At 39.2% G+C, this 13,140-nt stretch overlaps 1 protein-coding gene across 1 annotated transcript in view; it reads right to left on the reverse strand.

Moving 5' to 3' along the window:
• Positions 1 to 81: 81 nt before the first annotated feature.
• CLCC1 (chloride channel CLIC like 1) overlaps positions 82 to 13,140 on the reverse strand; it is a 24,309-nt gene continuing 11,250 nt past the window's right edge. The window contains exons 4-11 of the mRNA XM_006919584.3: positions 11,785 to 11,892; positions 9,561 to 9,782; positions 9,193 to 9,333; positions 7,900 to 7,993; positions 6,539 to 6,636; positions 6,119 to 6,265; positions 4,232 to 4,573; positions 82 to 2,370 (exon numbers count right to left, since the gene is read on the reverse strand). Of these exons, the coding sequence (XP_006919646.1) occupies positions 2,098 to 2,370; positions 4,232 to 4,573; positions 6,119 to 6,265; positions 6,539 to 6,636; positions 7,900 to 7,993; positions 9,193 to 9,333; positions 9,561 to 9,782; positions 11,785 to 11,892 (1,425 nt within the window). The 3' untranslated portion in view covers positions 82 to 2,097. The remainder of the gene's footprint in view (positions 2,371 to 4,231; positions 4,574 to 6,118; positions 6,266 to 6,538; positions 6,637 to 7,899; positions 7,994 to 9,192; positions 9,334 to 9,560; positions 9,783 to 11,784; positions 11,893 to 13,140) is intronic.

The raw sequence follows: 13,140 nt of genomic DNA on the forward strand, positions 1-13,140 counted from the left end.
ACAATGTCCTGGAGATAGCATCCTTCTAAAAGCTGCATATAAGTTTTGCTTTTTCTTATAAAAATGAGCAAAGATAGCATATCAAGCACAGTAATGTAAAATAAGGGTTTATTTTGTATATGTGGTAGTTCTTAGGCCTTGTAAACATTCAACATTATTCCATTTAAAAATTACTTTTAAAAGCTGTCTGTCCCATTCTGATTTTCCTAAAAACTTATAACTATAAGCCTTAATTTTAGTGATAAATACTGGATATACAATAAACAAGGCCATCTCTTCTAGTTATAAACCGGCCTTGATAATCATGTTCAGCTTGCATGACTAACGCATGTTCAACTTGCATGACTAATGGCTGTCATTCCGTGGCAGTAGCATGTTGCCTTGCTATCAAAGTAGATTTCAACCCCAAATATTTATCTGTAATGAAAGAATACAAAGGTGAAATTTTACTTAAAATTTTTTCTTTTTGAGATTTTTGGATTGATAAAAAGTCAGGAGTGCAAAAAGCATGAACTCTACTGTCACAGTCACGGCACCGGCTGAGGCACTCGGTGCCCTTCAGGGTCAAATCACAGTGCAGAGGACACTGGCTGCCCTGGGAGCACAGTCACCTGTGTGAACGTGTCTCGGAGTAGTCCCAGGGAGGACTACTTTATATGCGTCGACGTTCACAAATCTGTTATTTGAAACTGCAGGCTTCCTTTCATTCTTGGTTAATATATGCCTACTGTTATAAATTTTTATATAAAGTTATTTTTGTATCTCTTGGGAAAAATTATCACTTCTCTGATGAAATACTAAAGATGTTGCAATATTAAGCTAGAAAATATTAACATGTAAAATTAACTTGTTCCAGACACCTACACAACACTTCTGGGAGCCAAAAAAAAAAGGGGGGGAGGGGGGTATATCCTACACTTATTTAAAAAACATAGCAGAAAGCAAATACTTTGAAAATGCTTTTTTTCCCTGATACAAATACCTGAATGAAAATTATAAGACTATTTCTAACTGGTATCATTCTTACTAAGCAACTGAACATAACTTTTAGTTTCAAGGTTAAATCAAAGGACACCTGAATGTATGTGAAATTTGCTTTTTAGGTAGGTACCAGCAAAATTTATGCTTTTTAAAAAAAGTTTAAAGAATAGTTTTAAAAATCAGAATTAAAAATGTTGATTGTATCACCCGTCTATAGTTAAGAAAAACACCATGTTTTCCTTATGGCATTCTTCTCTATGTATAGATCCCTAAAACTTAGAACTTCCTATGGCCCGAACAATATGGTTTGCTGTAATATAAATAAGATACCGTAATATCTAACAGTTGCAACTGCTGGGATTCTGAGTAGCCAGGAAAATAGGTCTTTAAAAGCCCGTGTATTTCATCTGGTGGGGAAAGAACAAAGCCATTCTCAAAGTCTATTCACTTTATAAGACTGACTTTAAAAGCTGTTATCTAAATTCCCCTGGTGATCGTCAGTTCCGTCTTAGCTAAAAAAAAAAAAGGTGGGTGAGGAAGCAGGCCCAGTAACAGCGGCAGGAATTGAGAGGTGGAGGCAGGACAGGACGCTACAAAGCCACTTTGATGTGTGGGCGACGTGCTGCCTCCCGCCGGACTGAGCCGCTGAGGTACATAAATAAACTTGACAACAGCAGGCTTTCCTTGAAATCCAACGTACAACAAATTATTCTGTTAACTAAAGTGGGTATCAGAATACTTCCACCAGGCAACACACACTTCGGTTAGTTGGTTCCTATAAATGCCTGTAAATAAAACTTCTTTTTCAATGTCCACCATTCAAACTGGCCTCCTTAATTATTCAAAATTAGTGATGCCTGCCACATGTTTTATAGATCCTGTTCCAAAATTAATGCTTCACAACTTTATGGGATGTATCTTAACATCAGAGAGAAGTTAAACAGATGAAAGAAGAAATTAAACAAATACATATATGAATTCTGATCAGTAAAAATGTTAATGTTTAAGTTGGCACCTGTGTAGTACATCTCGGAATATTTGTAGTAAACAGTTGTGAAGAGACTACTTTACAAAATCCAAAGGTGACCTCGGGGCTGTGATCCAAGCCTCGTCCCCCTAGCCGCGTGGGCCGCCGTCCGGATCCCCTCCGCCTGCTTCTGCCACAGTGCCCGAGGGGCTGGTCGTGCTGCTGTCCTCTGGGCTGCCTTTGGCATTGGTCCTGGGCTGGGCCTTTGCTGCTGTGGGTGAACCTTCCACATTCCCGGACGGCTCCTGGCCAGAGACAGGTGCAGGAGGCTGGCCGCTTTTAGGACTGATTTCGGTTGGTGTGCTTTCTCCTGGGATTCCACCAATCTCTCTGGGCTTTGTATCCAAAATAGGTGACTTGGCCTATAAAGCAGAGTTACATTTTGTTTGAATTGTTTAAGTAACGCAATGTGATGGTTTAGTAATCAAGCATGTTTAACAAGTTTCTATGCAATTCCGTCATAAACAAACTCTGAATTCTTTCAAATCCTGGTTCCAGTGCTAGATTGTAATTATGTAAATGTTATTAAGCCCCAAGGAACTATACGTGGAGGAGTAGGACACTTGGGACATGCTAGGTGGTCAAGTGACCAAGCTCAGGAAGGGTCAAGAGGATTGGTGGCCGGGATTGCTAACTCCTTGCCTGCTGAGAACAATTCATTCGACAAACATTTATTGAGTACATATTAAGTTCTAGATGCTGGGGACGTAGCAGGAACAAAACCCTGCCCTCGCTGGAACTTACATTTAGGCTGGGGAGAGATGCAGGCAACAAATTAACAAAGTGTCATGCTGGAAGTGGGGGGCAGTGGTGGGGTCAGACTGCTGTTTGAGTCAGGGTGGTCGGAACGCTGGTCTGCAAGTAAAAGCTTGAAGAAATGAGGTGAAGAAATGAAACGTGAGCATGTGAGGGAACGGAATTCCAGACGGCGAATGGCAAGCGCAAAGGCTCCCCGTTCCAGGAAGCGTCAGGAGGCCCCTGTGGCTGACGTGGGGTGAGGGAGGACGGGGGGTGGGTGGGGGTGGCGTTCAGTGTGGTAACAGCGGGGGGCATAGGCAGATGGAGGGAGCCCCGGGCCACCACAGCAACCCTGGCTTTCCCTGCAAGTGGGATGAGAAGTCCCTGGAAGATTCCTGCGATGAGTGACAGATAAACATTAACTATTAAAGCTGAAAGGAACATCTAAGTTTTAGACACGTGCAGAGATGCTTCCCCTTACGAGGAACTCCACGGAAAGGGATTCCATGATTGCCTCGCTTCTACTGTGTTCGTAGCTATTTTTCAAAGATTTACAGTTGCAAATTAAACTCTGCAAATGACAATACAAATTCTTCTCTCAAACAGAAATGGAAATGTCCCTTTAAATGGCCAATAATGGTGGAAAAAAAGACCTCACCATTCTGCAGGTCAGAAGTATGGTGTCAACCATGCTAAGTGAAATAAGCCAGACAGAAAACGTTGAAAATCACATGATATCACTTATATGTGGGATATAAACCTAAAAGCAACAAATGAACAGGACAGACAGAGACTCATGGACGTGGACAACAGACTAGTGGTTACCAGAGGGTACGGGGGGAGAGGGGAGACAGATGAAGTAGAAGGGGTCAAATATGTGATGACAGAAAGAAATTCAACTATGGGAGGTGAACACGGTGTAAATAGATATATATGTCTTACTGTTAAAGTGTACAGATAAAGCTTATCGATTTCATTAACCAATGTCACCATAAAAAATAAATTAAAAAAATAAAAAATAAATTCCTGTGTTAAAAAAAGCATAGTGTCGCCAAATAATATAAAGGATTTGGGAAGGCGAGGTCCCGGCCTCTCCCCAGGCCACTGTTCCCGCTCAACTGCAGGGCTCTCCCATGGGTTCCTGAGGGCTCCGGTCTGCACTGTGAGGCCTTCTTTCCATCTCGTCAACGGTAGACATTTCAGTCATGCTCACTTGTTGGCTTCCTATGAATTTCATACGAATTACCATCTGTGCTATCAAACTACTGTTAAAAGAATATTTAGCATAAAAAAATAAATCTCATTTCTTCTGAGAAGACTGGACTTTTGACCAGAAAGGGGAAGAGAGAATGTGAATAATTATATCATTAGCGATATAATTAACAGTAGAGGGCAGAAGTTGGCATAAAAACACTTAGCCCAAAGCTCCACAGGAAGCACTGAGGCCTAGCGGGAGGACAAGGGGAGGAGCAGGTGCTGACTTACGCGGGGCGCCACCACGGGATGCTCTCGTGCCTCTGCGTCTGGTAAGTCGAACGCCCGAAGCACTTCTGGGCTCTTGGTGCCAGTCTGAAATCTCAAGTCAACATCTCTCTCTCTCAAAACATCTCTTCTACTCTCATACGTTTTGTCATAAGGGCCTTGCTCAGTGGGGCCAATTCGCCCCCTATAATGAAACTCTGCATCACCTGCTCCACCATGGGGTCTATAATCAATTTCCTGCTGCCGACGTTTGTCACCCAGCTGACGGGCCGGGGGCTGTTCTCTTTCAGGACCACCTAAAGGTCTCAGCATATGAACTGATTTTCCAGCACCGTAGCAGAAACTCTAGAAGGAAAAGAAATACATATTCCTGAGTACTTAATGTCTGACTTACGATGAAATTATGAGGCACTTTTTATTCAGAGTGCTAACAAAATTATGTAATTTAACTTGCGGTATTTAGGGACAAACGTGACTGCACTGTTCTTTCGTCAGAGATCTCTTCTTTAATACAGGGCCAGCGTAGCCAATAAAACTTGAGAAATCGCTCAGCTGGACACATGTTGAACAATGGCAGTTAGGCTGAAGTCTACACATTTAAATTGGAAGGTACTAACTGTCTGATATTTGCTCATATGTTGTCTATACTTATACCCATCATGTAAGGTAAATACTGAAAACTGTTCTAAGCTGTAATCACCATGTAAACATTCTCCCATAGGTTAATTTTTTTTTTTAAAAAAAAACCAATACAAACCTGGCTTTAGCTACAGCTAAAATTCGATAGGCTTTGACTCAGTCTGTGGAGGACGTCTCAAAGTGTGCCCCACAGACCCCTCGGAAGACCCCTGAGACTCTTGCGAGGGATGCGTGAGGTCAAAACTTTTCGTAACACATTGACATTAGTCTTCTTCACTCCCTCGTGAGTGTGCGGTAGAGTTTTCTGGGCCTGGAGTGACTTCCTCACTCTGATGGCACATGGGCTGTGCTTGTGTACACTAGTGTTTCTTAATTTTCTCAGTTTAATACCTAATGTGGTAAATATCAATAAGTAAAACTCCCATAAACAAGAGCTCTTTGTGGTCTTCAATTCTAAGGAATGCAAAAGGATCCTGAGAACAAAACTTTTGAAAATCACTATACCAGAGTTACTACTATTTGAAGGCAGAAGCAGCAAAAGGCCTTTTCTTAGGCAGCAGGTGAAAAAGCAAGATGGGTTTTTGCTTACAATTTCAGTTTCAGAGACTAAACTACTACTACACAACTAATGTCATCTAACAAAACATACCCCTAAACCACTGAATCCTGTAATCACAAGCCAAAAAAAGGAGAAAACAGGAAAAAAATTCAAAATAAATATAGCATAGCGAATTTTGTGTCCTTGGGGAGGAGGACAATCCTTTAATAATTTCCGTGGCACCTCCGAGTTCTTTATGGTTTATTTGGGTAAAGGGTGAAACCAACAACACAAAAAGCTAAAGAGGCCACGGATGAATGATAAGTAACATTCTTTCTTAATAAATGTCTGTCCTAGAGCTCCAGACTGTCAGTGCACACGCCCCTTCCACACCCCCGACTCTTCCCTTCTCAGTGCTGCAAACACTCAGACTGAAATAAGGCGGCCCAATTTCTCCAAGAGGACAAACGACTGATTTCATGTGTGTTAATTCACCAAGCTTAAGGAACAAATTTAAAAAGGTATTATTTTAAATCACTGCCATGATGTCTATAATCGAAGTCAAGCACCACATACGTGCAAGCACAAATGAAGCCGTATCGCTTAAAATTCCCCTTTCCCTTCCATTCAGTAGGACTTAACCCAATTATCAGGCTTCGTCAAAGCCTAACAACTTCAGCATCAGTTAACTGTCAACAATGCTCCGTACTAACCAGGACGGCCAGCGCCATAACTATCAGCACTGGGATGTGAAGTAAAACCGGAATCTCCTTCATGAGCGCTCTAATAAATTCGCCAGTCCCTTTACCAATGTGCTTCAAAGGCTCGGAGACAAAGTTGGTGAACGTAACCGCCAGTGCCTGAAACGAAAGGTAAAAGCAACTTAATTTTTTTCCTCAAAGGATTCTGAGGCACACAGAATGAGCCAAAATTCACTGGGCATTGAGGCTAAAGTTATGTTATATAAATCAAAATGCTGTCATATGCTTTTAAAAGCGGGAAGATCTCTGTGCAACAGTATTTTTTCTAGAACAAATATTATTAGCAAAATGACTAAAAAACACTACCAATTTTTAATAAATGCAAGAGATTGACTTATTTTGTATAAGTAAGTTTTATAAAATAATCCATACCTTTGTTGGTGGGACCAACCAGATAGGGTTGACTAATAAGAGCTCATAGTATTTTTGGCATGGGTCATCCTTATAGGTCCATGAACTTCTAAGCCATTCTATTTAGAGACAGAACACTGAGTTATTTAAAAAAAAGTTGTATTTCATTCCCAAATAAGGCAATATTTTGGTTTTACTCCCGACACTAACATCAATTTAAAATTTTTTTGAAATAGATTACCTATAATGCTGATTTAAAAATCTTTTATATGTCCAAAATGTTTATTTTAAAAAACCCAAATTGTATAAATCTTATGCAGATAAAATATTATATTTTACAAAGATTTCTAAAAAGTAACTATTTAAAAGCTGTTCTTTTAAATATAAATGAATCCAAGTAAAACTGGGGAACTCTGAATGAGATTGGTGAAAATCATATCGAAGTCGCTCTCCGGGCTGTGATATTAGTATGTTGTATTAGTGTAGCTGTGCAGGATGTTAGCACTGGGGGAACATGGGTAAAGGGTGCACGGGATCTGTATTATTTCTTAACTTGTGAATCTACCATAATCTCAATAAAATTTCAATTTAAAAAGTCAGTTCTTACTTTATAAAATATATTAGAATCTTAGTTCTCCCAATTTTTCTAAATCGGGCTTACATTAGGCACTAGCCTGAGCTAAAGGTGGCATTTAGTTGTCCCCTGAAGCCAGGAAGCAGGCTGGGTTGGTTTAGATCCCATAACTTCTTAAGAAACATTAATTTTGGACACCTGGATTTGTAGAACCTGCTGAGATTCTATCCTGGATCAGTCATCATGGACTTGATTTATAAACTGCTTTAAACATTAAACCATTCTCATTGCTAGATAGATATAACTACAGGCAGTCAACGTTAGTGAGAATGTTATAAAATCTGTAAGAAAAAAAAGTAAAATAATTTTCCCCACAGTAAAAAAACAAGAGTATAGTAAAACTACAACATAAGATTTTATTAAATCAATACAAGGAGATGAGGTCTAAGATGGATATTAATTCACATGTACGTCGATTCACTTCTTTAATAAACTACCGCTGAGGACCTAGAATGTACGAAACGCTGCGGTAGGAAGCAGATGAGCACAGTGAGCACAAGACCCTTCCCAGGCTGATGGAGGAAGACAGACAACATCAGAGGCAGCACGTACAGTCCCTATTCCTCCCCTGTGACGTTGCACAAACACAGAAGTCACTAGTCTGGAACCTAAGACTCCTGCATGTTCTTCTGATAGTAAAGATTTCCGTCACAGAAAGCCTCCGTGTGGCATTTTATCATTTCTTTTTTAAACTGTTTTCTCATTCGCAGACATTCTATTCAAAAGGTGAAGGGAAACACCACCTTACCCCAGAGACTTCCGGCCCAGTCCATCTTCTCAGCACACACGTTGTTTAACGGCTGCAGCTTGGCGACCTCGGCCTGATGCTGTGCGAAAGCGAGCTGACCGACACCAAAAGGAAACCGTGAACTGCGGACAGTGAGGGTTCCGCCCCGCACTCAAAATACCTTAGTTCAAAGCGTGTCCTCACCAAACACCAGACTGTTTAAAATTTTTTAATAGAAAAAGTAGCTCTTTTCAGCTCATAGCAAAGAAAGTCTTAATGCAACAAATAAGGATAAAGAACTAAAACTGCCTTCTTTGTAAGTAATTATGAGGAAGGAAAACCTTTTCACTAAAAAGTTATTTTTTTAAAAAAATGAGTTCAAATATAGTATCATACCGTGCCTCAAAATACAGCGAGAGATATATCTGTTAAATGACTTCTCATTTCATGATAAAATGGTGTTTTGCTTTGGATGGTTTTCAGCACAAATGGCCTATATAAAGGTAATATATCTTTTATAAATCAAAGGGGAAATCATTGAGATTACAGTATTCAATCAATTATTAATCTGTAAATAACTGTTAGTTCTAGAAGCTATGAAACTTAGAGCAAAGGGTTAAAAAAATCACAATGTGATCATGAATTCAGCGAAAATATCTGGCCACTTGACTCACCCTGCTAAAAAAAAATCTAAAATTTTTCTTTGATGATATTGCTATTTTGACAGGAACAGTAGTGCTTTTTTTAAATATCTATATACAGCATGATCCCAATTTTGAAAGAATTAAAATTTTTTTAAAAATTGGAAAGAAATTCCTCAAAATATTAACAGGGAATACTGCTAAAATATCTCTAGGTAATAAAATTATAGGTGATTTTTAAAATTAAATTTCCCTGTATCTATCTTTTCTACATTCTCTACCATGAACATACCACTTTTACATTCAGAAAATAACCTTAACTTTTGAAAACTAATATTTTGATACCATTTCTAGCAAAGAATAAAAGGACATACCCAAATCGAATAAGAATTTTTAAATGTGTCTACCTAGCTCTATTCTGATTTAGCTGTCCAGATGCCACCTATCAGGAATTGAGTCGTGAAAATTAAAACTGAACTGTCTTCAAACTAGTCAAGGACCTAAGAAAGCCCAGTACAGCTGGGTAGTTGCCAATTACTCCCTCTCCCATCTCCAATCACTGCCACTGACCTTTATCTGAGGCAAGGTTATATACTAGCACCAAATGGGTCATAGTCTTCTTTTATTATAAAATAGCATTTAAAAATTTTAAAACCTCCCACTGACTTAATACCTTGTATAAGTACATCCAATTCCATCCAAGACTGAAGATAAAACTGATGAATAAAACACGTCTCAGCTGGGTGTACCAACGAACATATGTCCACAGCTCAGTAGCTACTAAGACCACAATGCAGAGCAGACACAGAAGCACCTTCAAAACAGAAAGAAGCAGAAAGCAGAATCACTGCCAAGGCGTCATACCCAGTCCAAATGATAATGGTCAACAAAAACAAGAGAACTGGACTCAAATACACAAAATTATTTGTACCATATACTGCAAGTCCATCACAGTATGAGTGACAGGTTCTTAATTATGGTGGAGCATTAAAAGTATTTAAAAAAGAAACTGTTAACCATGTCTGCCTTATCCCAACTTACCATGAACACATTATAGGGGTCCACGCCAAAGTAATCTTCAAATCGCCACTTCCACACTTCAAAATCATGAAATTTAAAATTAATTAAAATATCACTCAGTGCATCATCCAAGGCTCCTGGCTTCCAGTCTTCTCCATTGAGAAACTTCTGTATTTCTAACAAGGTTTGTCTTTTAAGGATAATCTCAGCATCGTAATGCATATCACCACTGTTTTCATCAGGCTGAATTAAATTTGCCAAAAAACAAACAATAGAAAAGAGAATTTTATCATTATGTTACTCAGTGAAACATTTAAAGACAAAAGCCAATTTGGAACTAAATATATAATTTAGTTCACAATATTTCACACATACAAAATAATGATACCCACATATGTGTCACAGGCCAACATGAAAACCAAAGATAATACATGTGAAAAACATTTCAAAAATTCTAACACTCTAGGCAAGTAGGTGATATATATTTTACTAAAATACAGTTGATTCTTGCTACCTGCAGTAGTTATGTTCTCTAAAGTCACCTCAAACACTAATCAGCAAACCCTGAACCATGGCTCCACAAGAAATGCGGGGGTAGGTTCCTGTGAGCACATTCTAATCAGCCAGTCGATATATAATCTTTATGTGTTTCTGTTTAAAGACACCTTATTTACTATATACTGTTGGTTCATTAACGCTGAACTCACAGCCAATAGCATTATAACTGAGGCCTAAAGTAAGCTTATCGAACAGATATTTTCTCTGTAAGGCACGTCACAGCCTTCCTGCACTAAGGAACACCAGGCAGTGTGACGCCTGGTACGTGTAGTGAAATAACCACACACACCAGAAACGGTGTAAAAAGTGCAGCCCTCTGTAAACCAAGAAAAAGCGCACGTTTATGGTGTGAGAGCTGACACCAGAAGGCAGAACGCAGCCTCGCTGGAGCTCAGCTGGAACGGGCGCGTCAGGCAACCCGAATGCTCTGCCGCTCTGCACACGTCTGAGTGACCACGACGGGACCGCGGCTCTGACTTGGGGTTACGAATAAGGTTCAGTGAGCAGGCGAATCTGCAAACGTGAGATCCGTGATTATGAGGGTCGACTATGTATCTTTACCTTATGATTAAGTTTATGACTTTCTATATGCTGACAGTTTTCAGAGAGCCTAAAATTTGCAGTGATACAAGAAAAATAAGAGAGACCTCAAAAAGCAGTTAAATCTGAGTTTCATGAACATACATGATATTTATAACCATCTTTAGTAGTGCAAGCTCAGGTTAGCAAAATCACTGTAAACATTTTACATTCATTAATCAGTTAACGTAAATTAGAGAAAATTGTTTTTTCTTTTATAAGAGTAAATGTGGGTATTTATCTAAAAAATATAAAACAAGAAAAACCGACGTTTCATGTAAAATCACAAATCATCAGTAAACAAAGCAGTCATTGATTAGTATTTTTTTTTAAATCCAGGAGCTATGTAAATATTTCCCATCTCCGTTTTAAGTATTTTCTGGCTGCACGTTTCCTCATCTATAAAAACAGACTTGCTCCACCTCACAGTTATAAGACTCGAACTAAAGGGTGCACAGATGAGAACATCTGCTTTTTCACTTTCAAAGGTGGGATTATTAAATTATTCATGTAACACTCCTTTCCCTTGATGTTCTGACTGCCCAAAGTGAAAATAATGACTATAAAAAGGGGAATCTTAACATTAATTATGAATAATATGCACTTGATATGCAAGTCTATAAAGCAGCACTTGCCACAGTAAATAGCTAAGAGAAAAAACTGCTTAAAACACGTTTCTCTTTTCCTCGACATATAATGATCTTACATCGCCTGAGTAAGAAAGTGTGGAAGTGGCAGAAAACAAGGGCCAGGATAGAATTTCCTTACCAAGTCAGGAGTTTATTACGGTTCCTACTCTTTAGTAAAGTTCAAGTAGCAAATTTAAACCCCCCAACTCAATTAAGTGGTGCAGCGGTGCAGCAGTGCATGGAGCTGAATAAGTAAATCCCCATGATCTAGAAGAGGCGTGGTCTGCACTGCTTGGCCGCCTCCCACCAAACCAGTGGAAAGCAGGTTGCTAACTTTAATCCTGCAAGAATAGGTCTGGTAAAAGGGCGAATCAGGTATTCTCTGTTAAAGCATGATGCTTTATCACTGCTTTATATAATTTGAAATTAATAATGAAAATATCTCCTACGCTGATTACTATCACACCAACAATACTCACAAGTCCAAGCTTTTTGGTTTCAATTAAAATCTTATTTAGGTATCTCCTAAAAACAGGATTGCTTTGACTTTCATAGTCTTTCATCTTTTTCTTTTCACACTCATCAATCTGTAATCACAAAAATAAAAACAGTTAGCATCAAGTTTAATGGAAGGGTCAAGTTTCTAACCTATGGCCTCATCAAGATCAAGGTAAAGAGCTGGTTATTTTTATCAAGTCTGCATTTTCATCAAGCTTGCATTTTTATCAAGTTTGCATTAAAATGAGGAGCTTGCCTGTCTGTGGGTTCTCTTTGCAAAGGGCAAGTAGGCAACAAATGAGTAACACATGTCCAGCACTTAGTCCTGACTGGCAGATCTTCTACTGACTTTCAGCAATTTTAAAGCTGAAGATCATGAAGCAAGGAGGCAGAGATGTGGATAAGCAGAACATGTGGCCCAATCTGTCTCTTCCTCATTCCAAAGTAACGACAGAAAGGAAGGAGTAAAGGGAGGGGGAAAAGAAGGAAGGATATATAAAGAGACAGAAAGAGATAGAGACAGGATGAAGCCAGAATAAGAAATGAAGGATACAGCAAAGCATTTCTTGCATGAGCATATTACTTTTGGCCTTTTATGAACTTCTGTCAACAACTGATCGTCCTCTCCTGTACAGGTCACTTCCAGAAGCCAAGAACTATGGCTTCTCCAGAGTGTCCTCCAGATGGCAGCTCCTCAGCACACAATTCCTTAGCACAGGCTTCCTCTGAACATGGCTCTATGACCACCGTGGTCAAGTTGCGAGGTGAGGGTAAGGCGTACCTTACAGACATTAAAATTTGTGATAAGAAACCTTTTTTTTTTTTTTAAATTGAATGTGGACCACGAGTTGAATTGCCCTTGAAAATGGGCGTCAGATGATAAACAAGATAATTAGCACTGAACACAAACTTAGGACACTTGAGAGAAAAGTTCCATGGCAGTTCCCTTGCTTTCAGGAAAGTTTACTAACCTTCAAAATTTTTTACATTTCTCTTTACGAGAAATAATTTTTTTTTTTTTTTAACAAGGACTCAAGACTCCATTTAATAATGTTTTTACACTGTTTGAACCAAAGTCACAAACAATAGAATGAAACATTTCTGCAAAAGGGCATTTCTGCATTTTTTACTGTGCAGCCAAACAAGCTCACTACACCACAAAACCCAGTCAAATGGAAGCCAATTTCACCCATTTCTTTGCTAGCATTCAGGTGAGGCAACATTCACGTTTAGTAAGAACCACAAGCAGGCCTCTACAGATCTCAAAGTGAGATAGACTGGGATCTCAGTCGACAAGCAGGCTCTGAAGCTGGAGACCTCCCTCCTTCACTCCAGCT

Source organism: Pteropus alecto, unplaced genomic scaffold (assembly GCF_000325575.1).
Source record: "Pteropus alecto unplaced genomic scaffold, ASM32557v1 scaffold106, whole genome shotgun sequence".
Classification (NCBI taxonomy): Eukaryota; Metazoa; Chordata; class Mammalia; order Chiroptera; family Pteropodidae; genus Pteropus; species Pteropus alecto.